Source organism: Vicugna pacos, chromosome 13 (assembly GCF_048564905.1).
Source record: "Vicugna pacos chromosome 13, VicPac4, whole genome shotgun sequence".
Lineage (NCBI taxonomy): Eukaryota > Metazoa > Chordata > Mammalia > Artiodactyla > Camelidae > Vicugna > Vicugna pacos.
Window position 1 is genome coordinate 11,161,070 of NC_132999.1, and position 21,766 is coordinate 11,182,835.

Genomic DNA, 21,766 nt, shown 5'->3' on the forward strand with positions numbered 1-21,766 from the left:
AAGCCTGTTAGTTGCAACACTCACCCATCTTTTCATTTACAAATGATCCAATTAATCACCTTTTTGTGCCCCAAAACTTACTCTTCCCACCACCTCATGCTTCAATGAACTGAACCGGCAGCACTATGCAAAAAAGGAAACAACTTCTTAAAGTTTATGTGATCGCACGTTTTTATTCCTCACCTTTGAAAAAGGTTTTTAAACGTTGTACCTATTCTACAATACAAAAACTGAAAATGGAGTTAAAGGTTCAACGTCCTGTATCCACCGTGCCCTGGCTACCCGGGAAACTCCAGGTCTGCGGAGGCGCGGACTTCTGAAGGCTGGGGAGGGGCTTGCCTCGAGGAGGCGGGGCAGGCGTCGCGAAAGAAAAAAAAAAAAAGCCGTGCTGCTTTACGGCACTCGCCCCGCCCCTCCAGGTGCCGAAAGCTGAAACCGGCAAGTATGGTGGATTCCTGTTTTGTCAGCCAGGGTTTGACTGCCCTGGCAGCGTTTTTGCTTTTTCCTTTCGGCAGCTTGGCGGCTAGTCAGATCGAGGTAGGAGCTCGGCTCTGTCAGGGACTGGGTCCTGGTGGGGACAGCTGTGTAGTGGCTGTCTCGTGTGAGCGCCCAGCAGAAGGCCAGTGCACAGCCGCCGAGGGACGCCTCCAGCCTTTTCCTAGGCTCACTGGGCTGTGGGGAGGGTGTCCCTCTTAAGAGGTGAATTAAAAGAAGCAAGTCCTGGGAGGCGGGAGAAGGTGTGATCCTTTGCTCCGAGAAATGGGCAATCCCTAGCAGGTGAAGGGTCAGCACAAGACTGGAGCGCTTACTTTCCTGCTACTGAACTACAGGAGTGGTTAGTACTTCCCTTTAATAGGAATCAGATGGGCTCGGTGTTTCATTTTTCGCTCACACGACGTTCTGGCCCTTTATAAAGCTTTTACGATCCCCTGTACTCAGATAATACCTCAGTCCAGTTCTGCAGCCTGCATCTCTAGCATCATTTTTAAAGCCCGAATATCCAGCTGGCTAAGAGGCCTGGATAGTCAGCCGATATTTGAAAATTTGTGCCCCCAATTTTATTTTCTGCCTACCCCACCTCCTATGGGGTTGCTCGTAAGCTAGAAACCTGGGTTTTAAAAAATAATCTCCTCTCTGTATCTCACATTTTAATCATCACTAAATTCTATGTTCTGAACTTTAGAAATTGCTTTCACCTCTCCAGTTCCACTGCAGGCCCGGGTCATTTCTTGTCTAGACTATTGGAGTAGCTTTATCTTGTTTCCCACAGGCTTTCAAATTCCCCCCTCTAGTCTTCATCAAATGTAAACCTGATCAACTTATTTCTTTAATTGAATTCTTTCAATAATTTCCCATTGCATACAAAATACAGTTTAAACATCAGGATGTGGTCTCTGCCTACATTTCCAGTCTTCATATAGGAGACCATTCTCCCGACCACCTCCAACCTAGAGCTTAGATGGGTGGACTCAAGACTTTTTGAATACACACCCCAACGAGTTAAAAAAGATAGAGAGCACACACACTCTCTCTGTCTAGTCATGAATTACTGCTAATTTGTATATTAAATATTTATAAAGCATGTTGTTTAGATACGATAAATGTCAATAGAAGTTCCATTTTCCTCCTTTGTTCTAGCAGATTATTTTGTATACTTCATTTTGGTAGTACTCATACCACTACTTTTTTTTGTAGTTATGCAGTTGCTGCGTTTTGTTTTTTGTTTTTAACATTACCAGGTTTTAATCCTCCTGTTTCTTGTGTTTGCTCATTTACTAAGATGCGGCAAAAACCTAACCTCCATAGGATCTTTCCCCATCCTTTACCTTTGCCTTTACTGTTGTAATTTGTGCACTTAGCTAGTACAGCACTCATCTGTGGTAACCTGTGTATGCTTTGTACTCTCTATTATTCCTTCCATCATCTTTCACTTAGAGGGCAATAGCTCTCTAATTGATCTCCCTCAAGCCATTCTTTTTCCCTTCCAGTCTGTTCTCCAAGCTGCAGCCAGAGTAACTTTCAAATTTGCAAATCTGATCATGTCATCCGTATACACCTTAATGTTGCTTTAAGGATAAAGAACTAAATCTTGGTTATGACTCATAAACAAGGCCTTGCATACTTTGGCTTCTGCCTGCACCTCCGGTTCTCTCTCTTTTTCAAAATTATAGTTATGCTAATTTTTCAGTTTCTTGAAAACTTAAAGCTTTCTTCTGTCATTAAGGCACATGTTCCCTCTGTCTAGAATTATCTTCCCTCTTATTATCTTTTGGATCCTAACCCAAATGTCACTTCTCTGGGGACAACTTCCCTGACATCCCTGCCCTCCCTGGTCTTCACGCCTCCCCCTTCCCAGATCAGGTCAGGTCCCCCTGTTACACTCTTTTATTTATGGTACTGGGTATCTTACCTTTATAGAATTTATAGTTTGTCCTCATCTGCTTAATGTGTGCCTGTCAAATTGGATAGTAACCTCTTTGGAGGTAAGTACGATCACTGATTTTGCCCATCATATTTTGAGCACTGAGGACAGTGACTGGCACATGGTGCCCAATGAATGTGATAAATGAATGAATGTTACATTGTGTAAGGTGTTTGCTTGCTTGTCTTCTTTATTGAACTGTGGGATTCTTGAGAGAAAGCAGCATGTTTTTTAGTGATTTTTGGATCACTGTACATTACATGGTACCTGGCACATAATAGGTGTTCCACCAACTATATGTAGAATGAATGAATAACTTTGCAATGTCTGTATTGTCTAAACAATCTAAAAATCACAGAAGTGTTTTGCCATCTCATTTCCCACTGACGTCTTAATGATGTAAGAATTTTGGAGCCGGAAGGGACATTAGAGATTACTGGGTCAACTCTCATTTCTATATGAAGAAGATCAAGTCTAAAGAGCTAAATGACTCACCCCAATCTCACAGCCAGGTGAGGGATAGGAGCTGGGCTAGAACCCAGATCTTCAAATTCCTAAACCACTGTAGCACATTGCTTTCTTCAGTGTGATGACACACACACACATTTGAGTGCATTTTTTGTTTTATTCTCCCTGAAATTTTCTTGCCAGCTGAAAATTACAGCTCCAGTCACCATTAAGCAGCTTTCCTAAGTTTACAAAGCTAGTAAGTAGTAGGGTCCAGATTTGAATCCAGGCAGTCTGACTATTCTAGTAATTAATACTATTTGGGAGCAGATCTGAGGTCATTATAGTTTATATTTACTATTATTTTAATATATAATATTATATATATTAAATGTTCATTTATATTCATGTTCATTATCAGTCATGTTCATTCAGTGTCTGGTTGGTATTGGATGCTGAGGTTTGTAATGTTCCATGATAAATATAATTCAGACTTACTTTATTTAACAGGTTAGCAGAATGGTGCATGAAAGTATGCTAGAGAATGTGTCAGGTCAAAAGTATTGGTGAGTTCAAGTGAAATATTAGGAAATGCTCAGCACAAAATAGGAACGAATATTGAGTGAAATTTCAGCAGGAATGGTATTGTTATATGTAGAATCAAGACGTGAAATAAGTCATTCACAGTTTAAAGCTAGAAGCATATCAGGAAAAGTTGACAGTATTTGAGGTAAATGTTTGAAAAAAAAAAAAGTCCCTCTCCTAATAAGGCCCCCATCAAAAAATAAAACTGTTTTGTCCTTCATAAGGTCAAATAATAGTATATTTATACATTTACACAGTGATGACTTACTGTTATTACAACTTCATGAATCTTAACTGGCCTTTATCAGTATTTTTTCTGGGGAAATGTAGCTTTTTCTTCTAATCTTTTTGCTGTTATTTGACTAATAGGATCAAGCAGAACAGTTCTTTAGAAGCGGCCATACGAACAACTGGGCGGTTTTGGTAAGTGTATTCTATAAGGGTGCACCTTGTTGTTTACATCAGATATGTGTCTGAGAAATTTTGTGTGAATCAAATTCTTGAAAGTAAAATTTTTATCTTATAACTGAGATTCTTTATTTCGATTGGGCTATATTTTATTGACCACATCAACTAATAATAATCTTTGTCTTTAGTATATCTGTTAAGTGGTGATGCATAAGTAAAAATAAAAATAAATTAGGGGTGCTGTTGTTAAGGGAAGCATTTTATAAAGTGTAGAGTTATTTTAATGATGGAAGCTAGTAATTGTATTTCTTATCTATAACATTAGTTTATAGATACTCTCTACTTACGCTATTTTATTTTTTAATTGCTTTTTTTTCTGTTTACAAAAACAAATGATCATTGTAGGAAATTTAAATTACACAGAAAAGTTTAGAAGAAGACAAATTAATTTTCATGTTACTTTGATTAAATAGAATAGTAACATGGGTTCATGACTCATTTTCTTGTTCTTTAGGAAAGAACACCTTTTATATGCTGCCCCTCACAAGGGATTTTATGAAGGTGTTGAACAAAAGCTGCGCATGTTAAGGATGATAGGCTTTCAGTGACCACTTAAGTTGGAGAAAACCATCAGGAGGCAGGCCATGATCCACCAAGATGAGAGGATAACTTGCTCTACAGGCAGTGAAGGGCACTTCCATGATTAGTGTCTCTGAAGGGATTCTTAAAAGAGGGAATAACTGCCTGTGTGCAGACAACTAATTGCCAAGGGGCTCATCCTTAGAATAGGAGCCTATTAGCTTATACTACACACACATTAAAGTCTTCCTTGTTCGGGGAAACCTCTAACCAAGCCCCTCTCCAATCTCAGTAACCGAGATCTCAGTTGAGAAATAGAGGGTGAAAAAGAATTATTACTGAACATTTCACAACTGCAGTTTTCATATTTTGTGCAATATTTTATACATTAACTCAGACTTAGTATAGTAAGACTTCAATAAATTGTGTTTTCTTAAATGGAAAATTATGAAATTTGATCAGGGACAAGTTAAAAGTGTAAAACATACATTTGTTTCAATGTTGTATAATTGAAATTTTAAAAAATATAAATGTTTTCCCCCTCATTTTGAATGAATTTGTTTTTAGTCTTGACTAGATGATCAGAGGTAAATGAAAGGCCCCTTTACTCTTGTAATATGATTGAGAAAACATGCCACCAGAGGGAGATAGAAGGAAAATTGAATTCCATTTTAGTCTCAGGATCTGCTTTGAATAAAACATTTTTATCTCTGTTTAATAAAAAAACTTATAAAGATAATCCATACTCATGGTTAAAAAAATAATACTGATGGGTAGTGATTTTGTTTCTAGCTTTTTGGTTTTGATTTTTGCTAATAGAGGCAACATATAGTGAAAATTCTTGAATACTTTTTTTTCCCATACTTACACGAGCTAAATAAAAAGAAGTACATTTTTGAGCTTGATATATGTTGCAAATTACTCTCTTAGAAGGTATATATTAGTTTACATTCCCATGACTAGGTTATGAGTATTCATTCTCCACACCATGCCAATAGTATCAATGGTCAGACTTTTGGATACTTAACCAGTTTTTTAAAAAATTATGATAGCAGTTGAGCATCTGTATGACTTTATTGTCCATTTAAAATTAAAGAAATTTTTTTATTGAAGTGTAGTTGATTTACGTGTTAGTTTCTAGTGTAAAACATAGTGATTCAGTTATATATTCTTTTTTCAGATTTTTCATTATAGGTTATTACAAGATGTTGAATTTTTAATACTTTTTTTATGAAATGCTTGCTGTGATGCTCTGCCCATTTTTCAAAATTATCTTGTTCATCTTTTTCTTATTGCATTATAATTATTTCAAGTTTTTCATTTCTGTAGGATTTTATGGTTTGACTTAATGGAGTTTCACATTTTTATCTAGTCAAGAATTTTAGTCTTTTCCTTATTGGAGTCCAGGTTGAAGACAGATCTTAATTAAAAAAACTTTGTAGTTCCTTTCTATGTGCAGGGGCAAGAATATTTGTGCTATTCTCAAAACTATCATTATAGTTTTGAGGCATGTGGTAGGAGGTGGGAAGGTGTTTAGTGGGTAGGTATGCTACCGGGCAGTCCCAATTTCTGTTTTCTTCCTTTGGAATGAATGCTTGAGAGGGCTAATTTTTGAGGCATGGCATTAGATTTTCCTAGTACCTTTGATATCTTTTTTAGAAATCAGTTTCTTTCTTCCTTTTTTTTTTTTAAAGGGTAAGACTTGTTGAAATTGTTTATAGTTTTCTGTTCAGTTCAACAGCTTCTTTATACTACATTCTCTTATGTGCATATAGAAACTGTTTTCTATACTGTGTTTTAGTCTCTATCTTCCATTTTTCACAACTGAAATTAGGACTGGAGTGAAAGGAATATTGTGTAACCTAAGGCAGTTAATATTCTATTCTATGAAAAGATTATGGGCATTGTCTTTGGTTCCAAATCATTTAATCTTTTAAAAAGAGGAACATTATAGAATCACATAAATTGAGAGTAACTAAGTTAGTTCAGTGTTTGATTACCCAAAGATTTGTTTTCTCTTAAGCTGAATGGTTTTTTAAATTTAAGACCAGTTATGAAAGCCTTCGCTCTAGAGAGATTGGTTTTATTGACAATTCTTTTTGTGTTTTGCTGTTTCTAGGCCTGAATAATGATATACTTTTTTTTAAGCATCTCTATATCCTACTTACAGAGAAATACTTCTATAACTCAAGTTTATTTTTATTTCTAAAAATAATGTATTTGTTTTAATACTTTAGGTGTGTACATCCCGATTCTGGTTTAATTATCGACATGTTGCAAATACTCTTTCTGTTTATAGAAGTGTCAAGAGGCTAGGTATTCCTGACAGGTAAGAATTCTTGATAAAGCTTAACTCTGAACCTCAGTGAAAACCACCCTTAGATAATTGTTATTATATTTGTGTTTTTGTGTCACTTCTGAAAAACATGAAGAAACCTAATTTGAAGTTACTGTGTTGTTGTTAAAGCATACCATCATGTACAGAGTAGCTCTTACTAAAGACCATAATGGCAAATTATATAAAACAACAGTCAATACTAAGGTAAAAAGATTTGATAAAAATAGAGTATAATTGTTGTGTCATTTATTTAATTATTAAATGCCCCAGTCTGGGTTTTTAATTGTAAGCAACAGAAGGCAATTCTAACTGATTCAAATAGAAAAGATATTTACTGAAAACGTATCTATTAGTTTACCAAAGTGCTGGAAAGGCTGAATCCTTAAAGAGTCAGGAACAAGGAAGACGAGGTGGAAAATTCACATCTAAACTTCATGGCATGAAACCAGCCTAGTGACAGTAATGCAGCCTCGAATTGCTCAAGCCTGGACTCAGCTACTGCATAGCTGCTACCAGGGCCTTTGGACACTTAATGTTGCTACTGCTGCCTGCTGCCAAAATCTGACCTTTGCTGTCTCACCTTCTTACTGTCTCTAGCTCTTAATTTAGAGTCCTTGGTGGGAATGTAATGTTGATGGCGCATAGATGAAGTGCCCATGTCTGTGCTGCAGGGGTGACAGGAAGAATGACTATATGGCATCAGTAACTTCTATGTAGGGAGAGGGGCTCTACCTTCTATGAGGACTCAGAAAGTGGTGTATTTCCTAATCATACGAGGGGATTCAGGTACTCAGTGGAACTCCTGCACCCACCTAATAATTCCTGATAAGAATAAACTTCATGAGCCAGAGAGTCTGGCACTTGCAAGTCCTCAGAAGAACCACATTCAAGGGAAATAGCAGGCTTTCAATCTTCAGAAAGAAACAGCTTTGAATCTGAGCTTGAGACTGAAAGAAGAGATGAAAAACATGAGTTGGATGAGAAAGAACTAGCTTCTTGTAGCTGGGGTTTCTTTCATAGGCATCCGTCTCAGAATGTATTTCATACAGAAGCCTGCAAAACAATCTGTAAAATCTCAGTCTGGAGGCAAACAAAAGAGTTTGAATAATGAAGTAAAATAAGTATTTGGAATTACTAAAAAATAAAAATTGAAAAAACATGCATGTCTTCCACATTTGGTTTGTTAGATATGATAGATGTATTTTTGCTACTTTCAAAGCAGTTCGAGAAGAAACTGCGGTCAGTTCAGTTATTTAGGTTTGATTTATTTAATCCTGTGTTTCTATCCACCTGTCAGGTAGTTTGGAAAAAACTTAGCAGTCAGACAGATCTGAGTTTGAAAGCTGGGTTTAGTGGTGAGTTTGATTCAATCACTTGGCCCTACTAAGCCTGTTTCCTCAGCTATTACATTGTGATAATAGTACCTTCTTTGCATAATTTAGGTCCTTGCAGTGAAAAGTGAGCAGAGATATGTATAAAGTGTTGCAGGAGCAGAAAGGAAGCAGTGCGTGACTCAGGAAACAAAGTCATCTGACAGTCTGTGTCAGTAGTTCATTTTAGCGTAAGAAGCTGTCAGCTCTAACCTGGGAACTATAATTGAATTCCTGTGTTTCATCTGAAAATTAAGATAACTTGGTAATACCATCTTTAAAAGTACATTAAATTAAGTCTGAGAGGATGATTTGTTATAGCAAGTGTAAGTATTCTTCTTGTAATTAGCCAATACTATTATCTGTCAGTTGGTTCTCCTCAGATAGGTGTATGTGGTTAGTCCTTCGGTCTTAAACTACTGTTGCTCCTCCTATGTGTTCCTCCAGGGAATGAAGTGCGTGGTTTGGCAGTAGGTTTCACTATGGCAAGTGAATCTTTGTCTAGTCTATAAGCGTTAGGATATGTCTAAATGGCTTAAGATTTAGAGGGGCTTTTAAGAAACAGACTATAACTGTTAGGATGTGTTTTACATATTCTAATTAGTAGGTTTGTCCCTAGGTTTCTGAAGACTGCTCTTTAAAAGCTTATTCCTGTTTCAAATCCTTTCCCGTCTACCTCCCTGTGTATGAAGTCTTTGTTAGGAATTAACTGGGGATTTAAACAGTTGATGCTTTAAACCATTTGTTACTTAACAAACAGATCAATAGAAAAGATTCTATTCGGCTTTTAGCCTGTTATGGTAATACTGTTCTTGGTGGCTTGTCTCACTTTACTCCGACCTGGAATTAAGTGTAAAAATACAATTATAAGTAAACTTTTAGTCAGAAAGTAATAAACTATTATGAAATAACAGTTTGGAAACTTTAATCATTAAGAGCACTTTTCCATTTTAAAGCTTAAATTTCAAAATACAGTTTGAATTTATTTTAGACATTATGGAACATTTTCAAGTTAAAACAGTATTATCCTAACTTCTGACATACAACTTCTCAGGATGTGTATCCTGAGAAAAATGATTGGTCATTGCATTTAATAAAAATTATGCATAAAGCTCCATTTTGTTTTTTTTTTTTTTTGTACTTTATTTGCTTTTTTAAAGGAGCATTTAACCTCTGTCTTGCAATGCAAAGTATTTGCATTTAGTTTTCCTGTATTCTTCAGTAGGAAACTAGTTCATGTCAGACATCATTTACTAAAATATAACAGATGATTGCCTTTTATTTTGGAAGTTCATATCAGTTTCTTAGATCCTGTTTGAAATGTCACATTAGTCATATCAGTACCCTTTTTCTGATTTCTCTCTGATTTTCTGTATGTATTTCACATACTCTGACCATACTGAGCTATTCTTTCTGCCTGGAGTGGTTGTCTGTACTTCCAGCTCACTGCTAACAAAACCTGGCTGTGATTCTGAATCACTCATGGTGCATGTTAAAAATATTGATTTCTTGGCTTCACCCCTGGAGATGCTAATTCACTAAATCTGAAGTGAGTCCTAGACATCAGCTCTCTCTATATATGGTTCTGGTGGACAATCAAGTTAGGAAGCACAGCTGTAACTTTTACCTGAGCTTCCAAATTCGCTTTACCCTAATACTTCAGAAAAGCATTCCCTGGCCCCCTTGTTTGCCTCTATCTTATCCTTTGTATGTACTTTGATTATAACATGAATATATTAATCATAGTATGTCTCCCTCATTAGATTATAAACTCCTTGAAGGGAACAGGGATTATATTTTATTTCACTTTGTGCTTCTAGCATCTAGCACAGTGCTTGGCACATAGAGGTGCTCAGTAGGTACTGGATAAATAAACATGTGACTTGGAAATACTTTAATCAGTTAGGTGAAGCAGACAAGTTTGTACTTTAAAAGTAAAAAAAGTCTGTCTTCTAAAGTGTATTAGTCTAGATTTTAGCAAATGTTAATCTGTTATAAAAGACTATTTGATACATGGGTTACCAGAATTTTATAGTACTGTACCGAAATATTGACTCAGAGAAGGGAATTTAATGGTGATGGGGGACAATAAAAAGACATGCTCAGAAGATACTCAGCTTGACTGTTACCCTCCAGCTTAACTGTTATCGACCAAGTTCTGTGGAGGACGGGGGTCTCGTACTTTGTGCTCAGGCTTTCTGTAACCTTACCCATCCTCAGAGATTTTGTTTTCTCTTTGCTGGGTTTTAGCTTCTTGAAACATTTCATTATTTTTAGGAAATTTTGTGTCCTAGAATAATTGTTGGTCTAAATCCCTGTTTTGCTGGGGAAGAGAGAAGGCATTAAACGGGGGTTAGGTTCTAAAGACAGTATGTGAAGCAGAAATTGGGCCAAAATTATTCTTGTAAATTTCTTAAAGAGCACATGAAGTACAGTATAGTTTTATCTTTTATGAAGTCAAACACAGCCAGTTTTAGAGCATTGCTAGAGCAAATTACGGTTTTCTTTTTCTTTGGTGGAGCATTTGATGAAGTGGTTTTGGATTAAGGGACATGTTATATGAAAAATCTGTCCATATCTTTAACACTAGCATGGAGGTGCTCATGCTGTAAAAGGGACATGGAAACTGAGACTGACAGGGAATGCAGAGTCATAGCTCCCGTCTCATCTCATGTTTACTTTGGGGAATAAATACATTGAGTAAGAGGCTGGATGAGATCTGTCTCTCCTTTTATTTTTTTGGCTCAGCGCATACGAATTAAGTTTATGGAGTTAAATATGTATCTAAGTTTTCTTAAAATATAATTTAACTCTACTGCAAGTTGAGTGAATGTGAATTTTTGAAATGATCCCTGTCTGATAAACTGTTTATTTCCATAGCTAAATCCAGCAGCTTTTCTGACTCTATTTTTCCCCTTGCTCTATATTTTAATTATTATTTGAGATTAGTATTCCTAATTTAAACCTTTATTCATCTGCTCTTTTTCATAAACTCTTAGTGTGTGCAAAATAATGTTCACATCCCTTATGCTGGAACTCAAGGCTTTTGCAGTCTGTCCAAGTCTGGTACTCTGATCATTTAATTTCAGTTCCTTATGCTCCAGCCAATTCCTTCTTGTAAGTCCCTGTATTGGCCTCTGTCATTGCCTTATACTGGTCCTTCCATCTATAATTCTTTCCTTCCTCTCTCCTTCTTGGTTTTCCTATGCCCAGATTCACTTCGTACATTCCCTTAAGCTTTCTTGGCCCTTCTTGTGTAAATATTTTATTTGTACTTCTATCATGGCACTTTTTCCTGTGTGTTGATCTTTCTTCATGGCTGGTTCTGATACTATGTTTGTAATCCTCGCAGTGCACTCTTTGGCATACTGTGCAGAGCTGAATGAATGAATGAATTAGGAGTATGCTAAAGATCCTTAGTCAAGTGGAACCCAGTTGGTCCTGGCTAGAAAGGAAATATTTATGGCTATTGCTTTTTTGTAGTCTCGTTAGATCTTGTTTCTTAAACTGTACTGAGCTAAAAATGCTCAGTAGTAGATTTTATAAACTATTCCCTGACTTTTACTTTTGGGGTCTGTGGGGAGGGTGATCTCACCAGGGAACTTCAAATTCGTTTCTTTCCACCAGATAGAAGTCCATAGAGTTTTGCCTAAGACAAGTTAACTGCAGCTTTACTTATCCCTTGCCTTCCTACTATTTAAGTTCCCTTAGGATGCACTCTTTTTTTTTTTGTCCTTTGTCCCTTTTAACTTCTTTCTCAAGTAATAAATACTAGAATTAGAAATTTGAATTCTGGTAATATTTTTGTAAATTAAAAAAAATCACTGCCTGTTACCGTTGTTTTTAAAATCAGATTGGCAATATAACTTTTGACTGTTGTTCTTTATGCTGCTGTGGATTAGATCTTATATGTAAGAGGGTATTGGGTAAGGTGGAGCATTAATAAGATATTTCAGGAATTTTCTTGTGTAATTTCTGATTAAAATAATATGGGGAAGGTCATGGTTGTTACGATTCTTTGGAAATGCTTGTAGCTTTCTCTTCAGGAAGGTCGGCCAAAATGGACCCCTGTTTCTGGCTTCCTCCCCCACCCCCACTGCAACACACATGCACTGTCCACCATAATTCAGAGACTAGGGGTTTTATAATGAATTATTTATTCCTTGGGACCTTTATGATAGAGTCTCCCTGCCCCCAACCCCATTTTACATATTAAAAATGGTTACTCAGAATGGTTCAATGACTTGCTTAAGGTCTGTTAAAGGTACTGCTAAATAATAGAAGCAGAATTTGAATTCAGGCATTTTGACTTTATGGTTGGAATATTTCTATTATATCACAGCTCTCTCCTCCCTAAGAAATTACAACAGATAATATTTATGTAACTTTTGCAATTCGAGAATTCTTTTAATATCATGATCTCTTTTTATTCTTATGGCAATTCTATAGAGGTTGGTATAATTATGCATACTGATCATTTAATACCTTATTTAATTAAAATATATATCTACATGTTGAATGTGGTGCTAGGGTGTTATGAAAATAGCTAATATTAATTGTATAATATAAGGAATGTCTATTTTCCAATTTTCTTATTTTTCCATAGTGTTTATTACTGTCTAGGTCTTCATTATTTCACGCTTCATGTGCTTCATGCTTCTGTACTTGAGCAGCTTTCTAGCTGCTTATTCCCTGTCTCTAGTTTCTTCCCCCTCCAGCTCATCCTACACACAGCTGTTAGAATTCTCTTTCTCAGACACTGCTTTCATCTTTTCACTCCCACGATTAAGAACCTGCAGTGACTCTGTTGTTCCTCTAAAAAAATCCGAAATTTTCAACCAGTCTTCAGTCTTTTCTGCTTTGTTAATCCCAACTTACTATGTTCATTTGTTGATTTGTTCTGACATCTGCCACATGGTAGTTTTTTCACTCCCATTTCTATTTCTTTTCACCATTCATCCCACTTAGAACACTTAGAATATCCTCTGTGCTGTCCTTTCCTACCCATATATGTTTCTTTCCTTTGTGTCACTATGTGGAACCTTATAGAGTACTCTGTACAGGGAGTTCGCTGATTTTTTTTTAAACCATTACAATTAATTTATGAAAGTTTCTTAATTATTAAATATATATAAAATTTTATTTTATTAATAGTTTTATTTTCTAATTTTGCCTTATTTTTTATGAACAAAAGGACTGGAACCATAGTAAATGTGCTTTGTAAATAATTTGCAATATGTTATCATAGTTACTATCAAGATAGTACTAACTCATGCCTTTGAATGCTCTGCTTCTTGTCATCTGTCATTTCCCAACAGTTTTTTTTCTCATATACTTTGTAAAAATGCAAATAATAGTGCTTGAATATAGAGACATGTATTCTGAGCCATCTGTCATTTTATTCTCATGTTGGCAGCTGATCTGTCTGCCTCTCCATGGGATGTTCTTAGTGAAGTACATAATATCTTGAATAGGTAAACATTTAGAATAGTTAAGAAGTAGAAATGTGCTCTAAGGAGAATAGTGACAATACTAAAAGGAGCATTTTGGCCACTGCTCTTATGTTTAGATAATAAGTAAGATCCATTTGCAAGACTAAGAGGACCATGAAGAGAATTATGGAGCAAAGGGAAATTTCTTTATTGATTTGTAAATAGGAAGGTTTTGGGAAGTCAAAGAAGTGAGAGATGCTTATTCCCTCTGCTAACCCCAGAATATCTTCATTCCTGACACTATCTTCATATCTGGTAACCTGATTTTCTTGGCTTTTTTCTTCTTTGAATTGTCTTGGCTATTCTTGTGTCTTGTTCTTCCATATTAAGTCTGGAATCAGCTTGTCAAGTTCTTAAAACCCTGTTGGGATTTTGATTTGCATTGCAGTGAGTTTTAGATTAATTTAGAGAGAATGGCATTCTTTATGATATTAAATCATTCCATTTATGAATAAGGTATATCTCTATTTAATTGTGTGTTTAATGGTTTTAAACTAACTTTTATAATTTAGAAATTTTCTCCATAAACATTTTTGGTAGAATATTTACTTGTCTTATATTTTTTTGGTTGATACTATAAATGGTACCTTTTAAAAATATATTTTCTTACTTCTGTTGCACAGGCAGTTGGGTTTTATATATTGCTCTGGCAACTTGCTGAACTCTTATTAATTTTAATAATTTGACTATAAATTCCCTTTTTTGGATATCCATAAAATCCACCACAGTGACAGCTGTCTTCCTTTCGGGTCTTTGTACCATAGAAAGTTGTTTTTAATCTTCAGAAGCTTTTCATATTTGACAATTTTCAGATAAAAGTTGTCTTTATATCCCTCAAAATTAGTAGTCCAGAGAAATCCTTTATTTTACATGTGAGAAAAATGTGTTCCTGAGAGGTAAAATGACGTTTAATGTCAACAGCTGTGTGGTGGCAGAACTAAGGCCCCCTTAGGGAACAACTGTACTGGGGCACCAATAAAAGGAGCCTGATGCATTTGATGTCATATGACTTTGGGTAGGTTCCAGGCTGGACTGAGAAACAGGAAGGAAAAAAGACAGCTGGTATGGGCAGAATGCACACTAATTGAGTTTATTTCTTCTCTTCCTTTCTTCCTCCTTTCTTTCTTCTTTTCTTCTTTCTCCTTCCCTTTTCCAGCCAAACATATATTGGGAGCGCATGGTGTTCAGAATACACTTGCCAATTTTTGTAATTTCAACTGAAGTGAGAAGGGCAGAGGAGTAAACCATAACTTCTGTGAAAAATATAAATGCTTGGCTGGTGGCATTGGGAATGACCTCAGAATAAGTCAGACTCAACATGACATTTCACCATGGAAAATGGTGATGATAATAAGAATTTCTAAGACATTTCCGAGGACTTCTAATGGAGATTTGATAGAAACAATGTTGTAATTCTCTGCCATGTTATATCTGACTCAGAGGTGTTAAAAGGATAAGTGAAATTACCATTTGTGAACATAATTTGATTTCTTTGGTGAAAAGATATTTCACAGGGTTTTATATTAATGGTTTCCAAGAATCTGACCTGAGCATGAGTGGGAGATTACTCAGTTCATTAAAATGTACTCTGACATTAAATCCTTACACCCACCCATTAACTTATTCTTAATTATATCCATTGCAAAGGCTTCAAATCATGAAATTCAGATATATTATGTTAGAAAGCAAAACCCATATTAATCAAAATTTAATTTACTTGAATTGTTAATTTTTCTCCACCGTACTATAGGCAAAGTGGAATCAAATAAGATCATATTAGGGAGCTTGTGTTACAAATATATTTCAGGGTTTATTCTGGGCAAGTAAAAGCTACCTTAGTATCCTGTACTTCTTCTATCTATATTATATTTAATAAAAATAGATATTCAAATGTTAGCTTTAAATACTGGTAAAGATTGTTCTTGATAGATTATGCTTATTCAAGAAAGCAGTTTAGATTTTTTTTTTCATTATTTCTAAATAAGTGAATTAGCTCTCGCACTAGGCTTTTATAAGCTGGAGAACACTGGCAAATTATTTGTCCCACAGAACTGTAACCACGTATTATAAGACAGTATAAATATATGTTAAGCTAACATTAATACACATCACTATTGATCAGTTACATAATAAACTGTCAGGTGTCCAAATACTGAGTTACACAAGCCAAAAGGCATAAACAATTAGATGTCTGTTCAGTTCACTAGCAGAAACCCCACTTTTTTTTTTTGCAAGGGAAGTTGGGAAGAGAAGAAAAAAAAAAAACCACACTTCAGACAAAAATAATAGCTGGTAAACAACTTCCAGGAGGTATGGAAAAATAACAGGAATTTCAAAAATTTTATGATTAAGAATTTTTTAGCTACAATAGCAAAATATCTCTACCTTTAGAAAATATTTACTAAATTAAAGGACATATTTTACATATTCTGCCAAAGATAAAGGCAGTATCTTACTAGAAATATTTAATAGCCCTCTCCCTTTCTTTTTAGGCTGTTTTGGTTAAGTTGTACACAAAAGTGCAAACATTAAGTTAATTGCAAAGCCTTTTTTGCTTGGAGATTAATTAGACTTCTACACAAAGTAGATTTTCAAGATGCAGGGTTTTCATAACAGCACAAAATGAGATTTATAGAAACATATTAAGTAACACCATCCAGCTTGGTAAAAAATTGAACGAAAGTCAATGGTCATGCAAACCTGTTGTGTACTGGTATGAATGAGGGCAAACGTAAACATAAAGTGAACAAACAAATCACTGTTTGACGTGACTGAAGGAGTAAAACTCATAAGGTCTAAAGTGGTCATAAATCCTACGATTTTAGTTCTGTGTGTTACTAAAAAATATACAGGTGTTAACTGGATATTTTGGTACCTTGTCTTTCTAAATCTCTTACGTACTGAGAAGATTCTGGCATGGGAATAGATTTAAACTTGACTTATAACTCAGGATGGCGTGATTTTAGGAATTGAAACAAATGATAAGTAAATTTTAAATGCTGAACAGCAAGACTTTTGCTAAGTGTCAAAATAGGTTGACTGTAACCTAAACATAGAGGTTCTGCCAAACATATAACCTGGTAAAACTGCTATTCTGTACTCCTATAAAAGCTTCAGTAGACTTACTCACTGAGCCAACTTCTTGGCTAAAATGTGCAACAAATTAGGTCCTGTCTGAAGTTCTACTTCTAAGACAGTAGCATTAGGTACCTCAGTTTCATTGACCACTGGAGTCTTTGCAGCACTGATACATTTGAGAGTAATACTCCTCTAAATACAAAAGTTGCTTGGTGTTAAAAGCTCCATGCTGCTTTTGCTTTCTGTGTTTCATTCCACCTTCTATTAACGCTAGGGCAGCAAGCTTTGGAGCTCTTCCAAGGCTTGCAACACAATGGACAGCAGTACAGTGACAGGGTTCTTCATAAAACTTGATTTTTCGAAGACTTTACTAGTCATCAACAATCTGGTTGAATGGCAGTGCACCTTCATCAAAAGGCCAGTCAAGAACATGGATGCCTTCTTTTTCCTTAAGAGCAATGTCATATATTGCTTCACATACTCTTACTATTATGGTAATCCATACTTCTTAAGTTTCTGAATAACTTTGTTTAAGGTCCCTTTGGTTGAATTTTATATGATAAAAAATACCATGTTCTTGTGTGTGACTTCCATGGGAGTTAGACAGTTCATGCAAGACATGTTAATTTAGTAAACAAAAAAACAAACAAAAAACAAAACTCATTAAGATCGTAAAAGGATTAAGTAAATTGAACACAGATATGATGTAAAGAAACCTCAACACACTCCACTTGAAATTCTCTATGCCTTGAGTATGAAGTTGGGAATAATGGAGAATGAAATGAACCTCCTAACAAGAAGCAGCAAGTCTTCAGTCGTTTAATATTGATTAACACAGGAAGTGCGCTGAGGCTCGCCCTGTCTAGGTCAGAACTAGACAATGCTCTGTGGGTTTCAATTCAGCACTTCTGTGTCCATTTAACTGCTCTTAACACGGCTTCTTGGTGGAGTAGTAATGAATTTCTATAGCTCTTTTGTCCCTATAAAGGTCATACTGTGCTTGGCTGTAGTCTTCACTGTCCTTCAGAAACCCTGTGAATCTGTGATGATAGAAAGGAGTATGTTTACTCTTTGAAAACTGTGGCCTGATCTTACAGTGAGTACCAAGGTGGTAGCAACACAGGCAGCTGTGGCTGTGGCTGTAGGTCATGGGGTCCATGGTGGTCGGTTGCAGGGTGGAGGTGTTGACAGGGGCAATGGGTAGGTATTAGGTTTTGGAAAAAAGTTGAAATCAGAACATTCCATTCCCCAAGCAGTCTTAGTTAGATTTTGTTGTAATTTGAAAAAGACTTTGGGACGATTTTTCAGTATCTTTTAAAAAGGTGAAAACAGTTTAAAATCTATAGCTTTAAAATTAAGTAATTGTTTATTTAAAACTTAAAAATATTTGTAATGAAGTTTAAAGCATAAATTTCACTGAGCCATGGGAAATGGAAATACTAAGATGAGATTCTTAGGAAAAGTGACATCCCCTTAATATTTGTCGATGTGAGTATAGAAATTATTGAAAATTTTCTTTTGGCTCTGAAAGAGTGAAAGGCAACGTACTCCATTCTGCCAAAGAATGTAGTAGTGGGTGGAAAGTGTGTGGGCTTTGAAATCAAATCTCATTTCTGCTTACCAGCCATGCAACTTTGGGCAAGTGATCTGACCTCGCTGGATTTCTTTTAGAATGGAGACAGTAATAGCCCTCCCGGGATTGTTGTGATTTAATGAGAATGAAGTATCTGAAAGGGCTGCAGCACAGTGCCTGTCACACTGTAAACTCAACAAATATTTGTTTCCATCATCCTGTAATCTTACCTTGTTTTCATTTTTCCATAACTTCTAATCTTATTTTTTATAATCTGATTAAAATATGAAATCCAAATTTGTTAATTTGGGTAAAATATTATAGTAGATGCCTACACAATTTAATATGGAATGGTTAAATCAAATTCATTTCAGTTAACACCATTATATTGCTTTAAAGATTGTTGAATTATATTTAATTGAGATTTACTGTCTTCCAGTTAATTACCCTTTCATTTTGTCTATAATAGTCTCCATTTTGTATTTTCCCTCATTAATTGTTGTCCTGTTGACCTTTATGATCAAATTGAAAAGCAGAGATGGTGGTAAAATTCTCTTCACCACCAGTGTTGTGTCTGTATTTTATCCTTTGCCAAATAGATTTTTTTTAAAAAAAACTGATAAAAGTGATACCTCAGAAGCATAGTCATCCAAGTCTTCTTAATGAAAAGAATATCTAAACTTACTTCTTAAGAATATCTTACTAAATGCCTAGAGGAAATAAGATAACCTTTTCACTTTCTTGCCATTTGAGAATAGAGATATATCAGAGAAGGTTTATTAAAGATGTTTTTCAGGCAAAATGTACAATTCAGGCATGGTGGTCAAGTCCTAGAAAACTGTTCATGGCACTCTAATAAGGTTACATGCAGACTGTAAAAATCTTCTAATAATGTTAAGCAAGATTCCAAGACACTTGTCATAAAAGTAGATGCAGTAGGGAGACTGATTAAATCAGTAGGGATCATATGGGAAAAATAACAAAAGTAAAATTTCTGTTAAACGTGAGAATATGTGAAGGATTGCATGTATTGATTTCCATTATGATGGACCATATTGAATACATCAAGATTAAAACAAATTTTATTCTATATATTTTGACAAAAATAGGTTATAGTCGATCGTAGCGTTCATTAATGCAACATTCTTTATTTTGACTCTGTGAGTCACCCCAAATGTTTGAGAAATTTAATAACTTATAATTTTGCTAATATAATGCACAGCTTTGAATTCCAAGCCTTGAGGCTGGCATGCTTGAGTAAGTCAGTAAACTACTTAGTGGGAAGTTGAGCCATGGAAAACAGTAAGAAAGAGATGAGAATCTTGTCTGCACAATACTAATTTGAACTCTGACAAGAAAAGGGGAGGGGTGGGTGAGGCATCTCTACTGCTTACCCCTGCCTCTGTTAGTGGAAGAGTGGTTAATATTGGGGTGTGTTTAGAAGCAGAGATGAAGCAGTCAAGACATACGTGTGGCTACAGGTGCAGACACAGATGGTTAAGAGTGAAAATGGCAGGCTTGGTGTCTGAAAAGACCTTGGTGAGAGAAGGGCCAGCAGTAGGATGTAATCTCAGTGCCTTTCTGTAGGTAAAGAGTCAGAGGCTTTGGGGAACTGATTGCAGAATGTCTTGAACATCAGCCTCTGTACCTCTTTGATGTTCTGTTGTCTGATTTTTGCATTTAAGTGGGCACTTAATTTTTTCAGTTATACCTTAGTACATTTAAAGGAGTGCCCTAGTGCTATTCTTCAATTTGAGAGTTAGCTACAGCCTCTGGATGGTTCCATTTAGAATTTCAAGGGCCTGTTTTATGTTATTTGCCAAAATATTGAACAGCAATAATGAGTGCATGCATTCAACTTAATTACTTGAGTTGATTAATTAATCAATATAAAACAGATCATTAAATTATTTCAAACGCTAGTTCACATTAATGATAATGCAGAATTATTACAAGGAAATGTTCATGTCAAACAAACTGGATTTGAACCCAAAGTCCACTACTTATTAGCTGTGTGACCTGGGACATGTACTTTACTTCTTTGTGCCTCAGTTTCATAACCTGTAAAACAGGGATGGTAATAATATATATCTTGGAAACAATATATGAGATAATGCCTGTAATGTGCTTGTTTTATTAATGTAGTGCTGGAGATATTCCATTTGCTCAATAAATGTTAGTTATTACTTGTGTTATACTAAACCACATGTGACGTTAAATATATGAGCCTGTCGCTACCTAGCTCGACCCTTATGTAAATGTCTGCTGCTGTTGACTTCCTGTCTCTGCAGTGCAATTTTATTTTTGAGTCTTATTTCTAATAATGTAAGTACAGAATATCTGGCATAATATTGTTTAGTAATGCCAATTGTTTGACATTTGGCAAATTGAAAGTAATTCAGAAAAACTTGATGGTCCAGCACCTGTGGCTAGCAGATTTGTTATAATTAGTTTCATAGTGTATTGGTGGTGAGATTTATTAACTTGGTGATTCTTCAAGACATGGAAGAAGAGGAAGAAGAAAAACCTAAAAGGAAATTACCCCCCGGCATCAAGCTAGCAATTATATTGCAAAGTTTGTTGAATTTGCTTGGTCCATTAGTGATGATATTACTGCAGAAGCAATAACCCACAGAGCATTCTGAATAATTTATGTTGGGGGGAAAAAAAGCAACACCTGTAAGCAGAAATCCAGGTATTTAAGAGAGCATCAAAGATCTCTGTGTTCCTCAAGTCTCCTGCTGCTTTAATGTCAGCTACTATTCTAGATTGGGATGGTGATGTTGAAGAGAAGCTGGGTGTAGCTCTGGTAGTTAAAGATGCTCTAGGATAGCATGGCTATAGAATGCATAGCAGTTTTAAGGGAATGGCTTAAAAGCACTTTGACCAATACAGTAATTTATTTAAATTTCATTCAGTGAAAAATTTTTATTATGGTAATACCAACCTTTTATAAATGAAAGGTTATGCTTTTTGAAGCTTCATACTCTAATGGTCAAGGGCGGCGAAAGATTATTTATCTATTTAAAATGTTTTCTTTTTTTAAGTTTTTTAACCCATTGGTTACTGGTTCCTGACTGGGCCAAGAGAAATTTTCAGAGAAGAGGGTAAAAAAAGGCTGAGCAGCCCTGATGCAGGGCTTACCTATTCCTTCACTGTTAGGGAAACATAATGATGGGAGAGTATTTATTTTAAACCATTTTTCCTTCACATGTGTTTCTCAAATTGGGTTTCATGCCTTCTGTTTTGAGAAGTTTTAAAATTTCATTTTTGTGTTGATCTTTAAAATCTGTTTAAGCATGATCAGGGGGTTCTATTAGATCAGACACGAAATAGTGGTAAGGGAAGAAGATATTAGTTTCTTTATTATTATTATTTTAATCTATGAAGGAAAAACATGTTTCACTAATATTTATTATATATTTAAAGTAGCAGATATATATGACTTACAAATTAGTGGATGTGTATGGTTGT

The 21,766-nt window shown here is 35.5% G+C and overlaps 1 protein-coding gene and 1 pseudogene across 1 annotated transcript in view; one reads left to right on the forward strand and one right to left on the reverse strand.

Moving 5' to 3' along the window:
- Positions 1–410: 410 nt before the first annotated feature.
- Positions 411–21,766, forward strand: part of PIGK (phosphatidylinositol glycan anchor biosynthesis class K) — an 85,775-nt gene continuing 64,419 nt past the window's right edge. Inside the window, exons 1-3 of the mRNA XM_031683505.2 lie at positions 411–537; positions 3,824–3,877; positions 6,679–6,770. Of these exons, the coding sequence (XP_031539365.1) occupies positions 445–537; positions 3,824–3,877; positions 6,679–6,770 (239 nt within the window). The 5' untranslated portion in view covers positions 411–444. The remainder of the gene's footprint in view (positions 538–3,823; positions 3,878–6,678; positions 6,771–21,766) is intronic.
- LOC140700835 (protein tyrosine phosphatase type IVA 1 pseudogene) lies at positions 16,859–17,340 on the reverse strand (annotated as a pseudogene).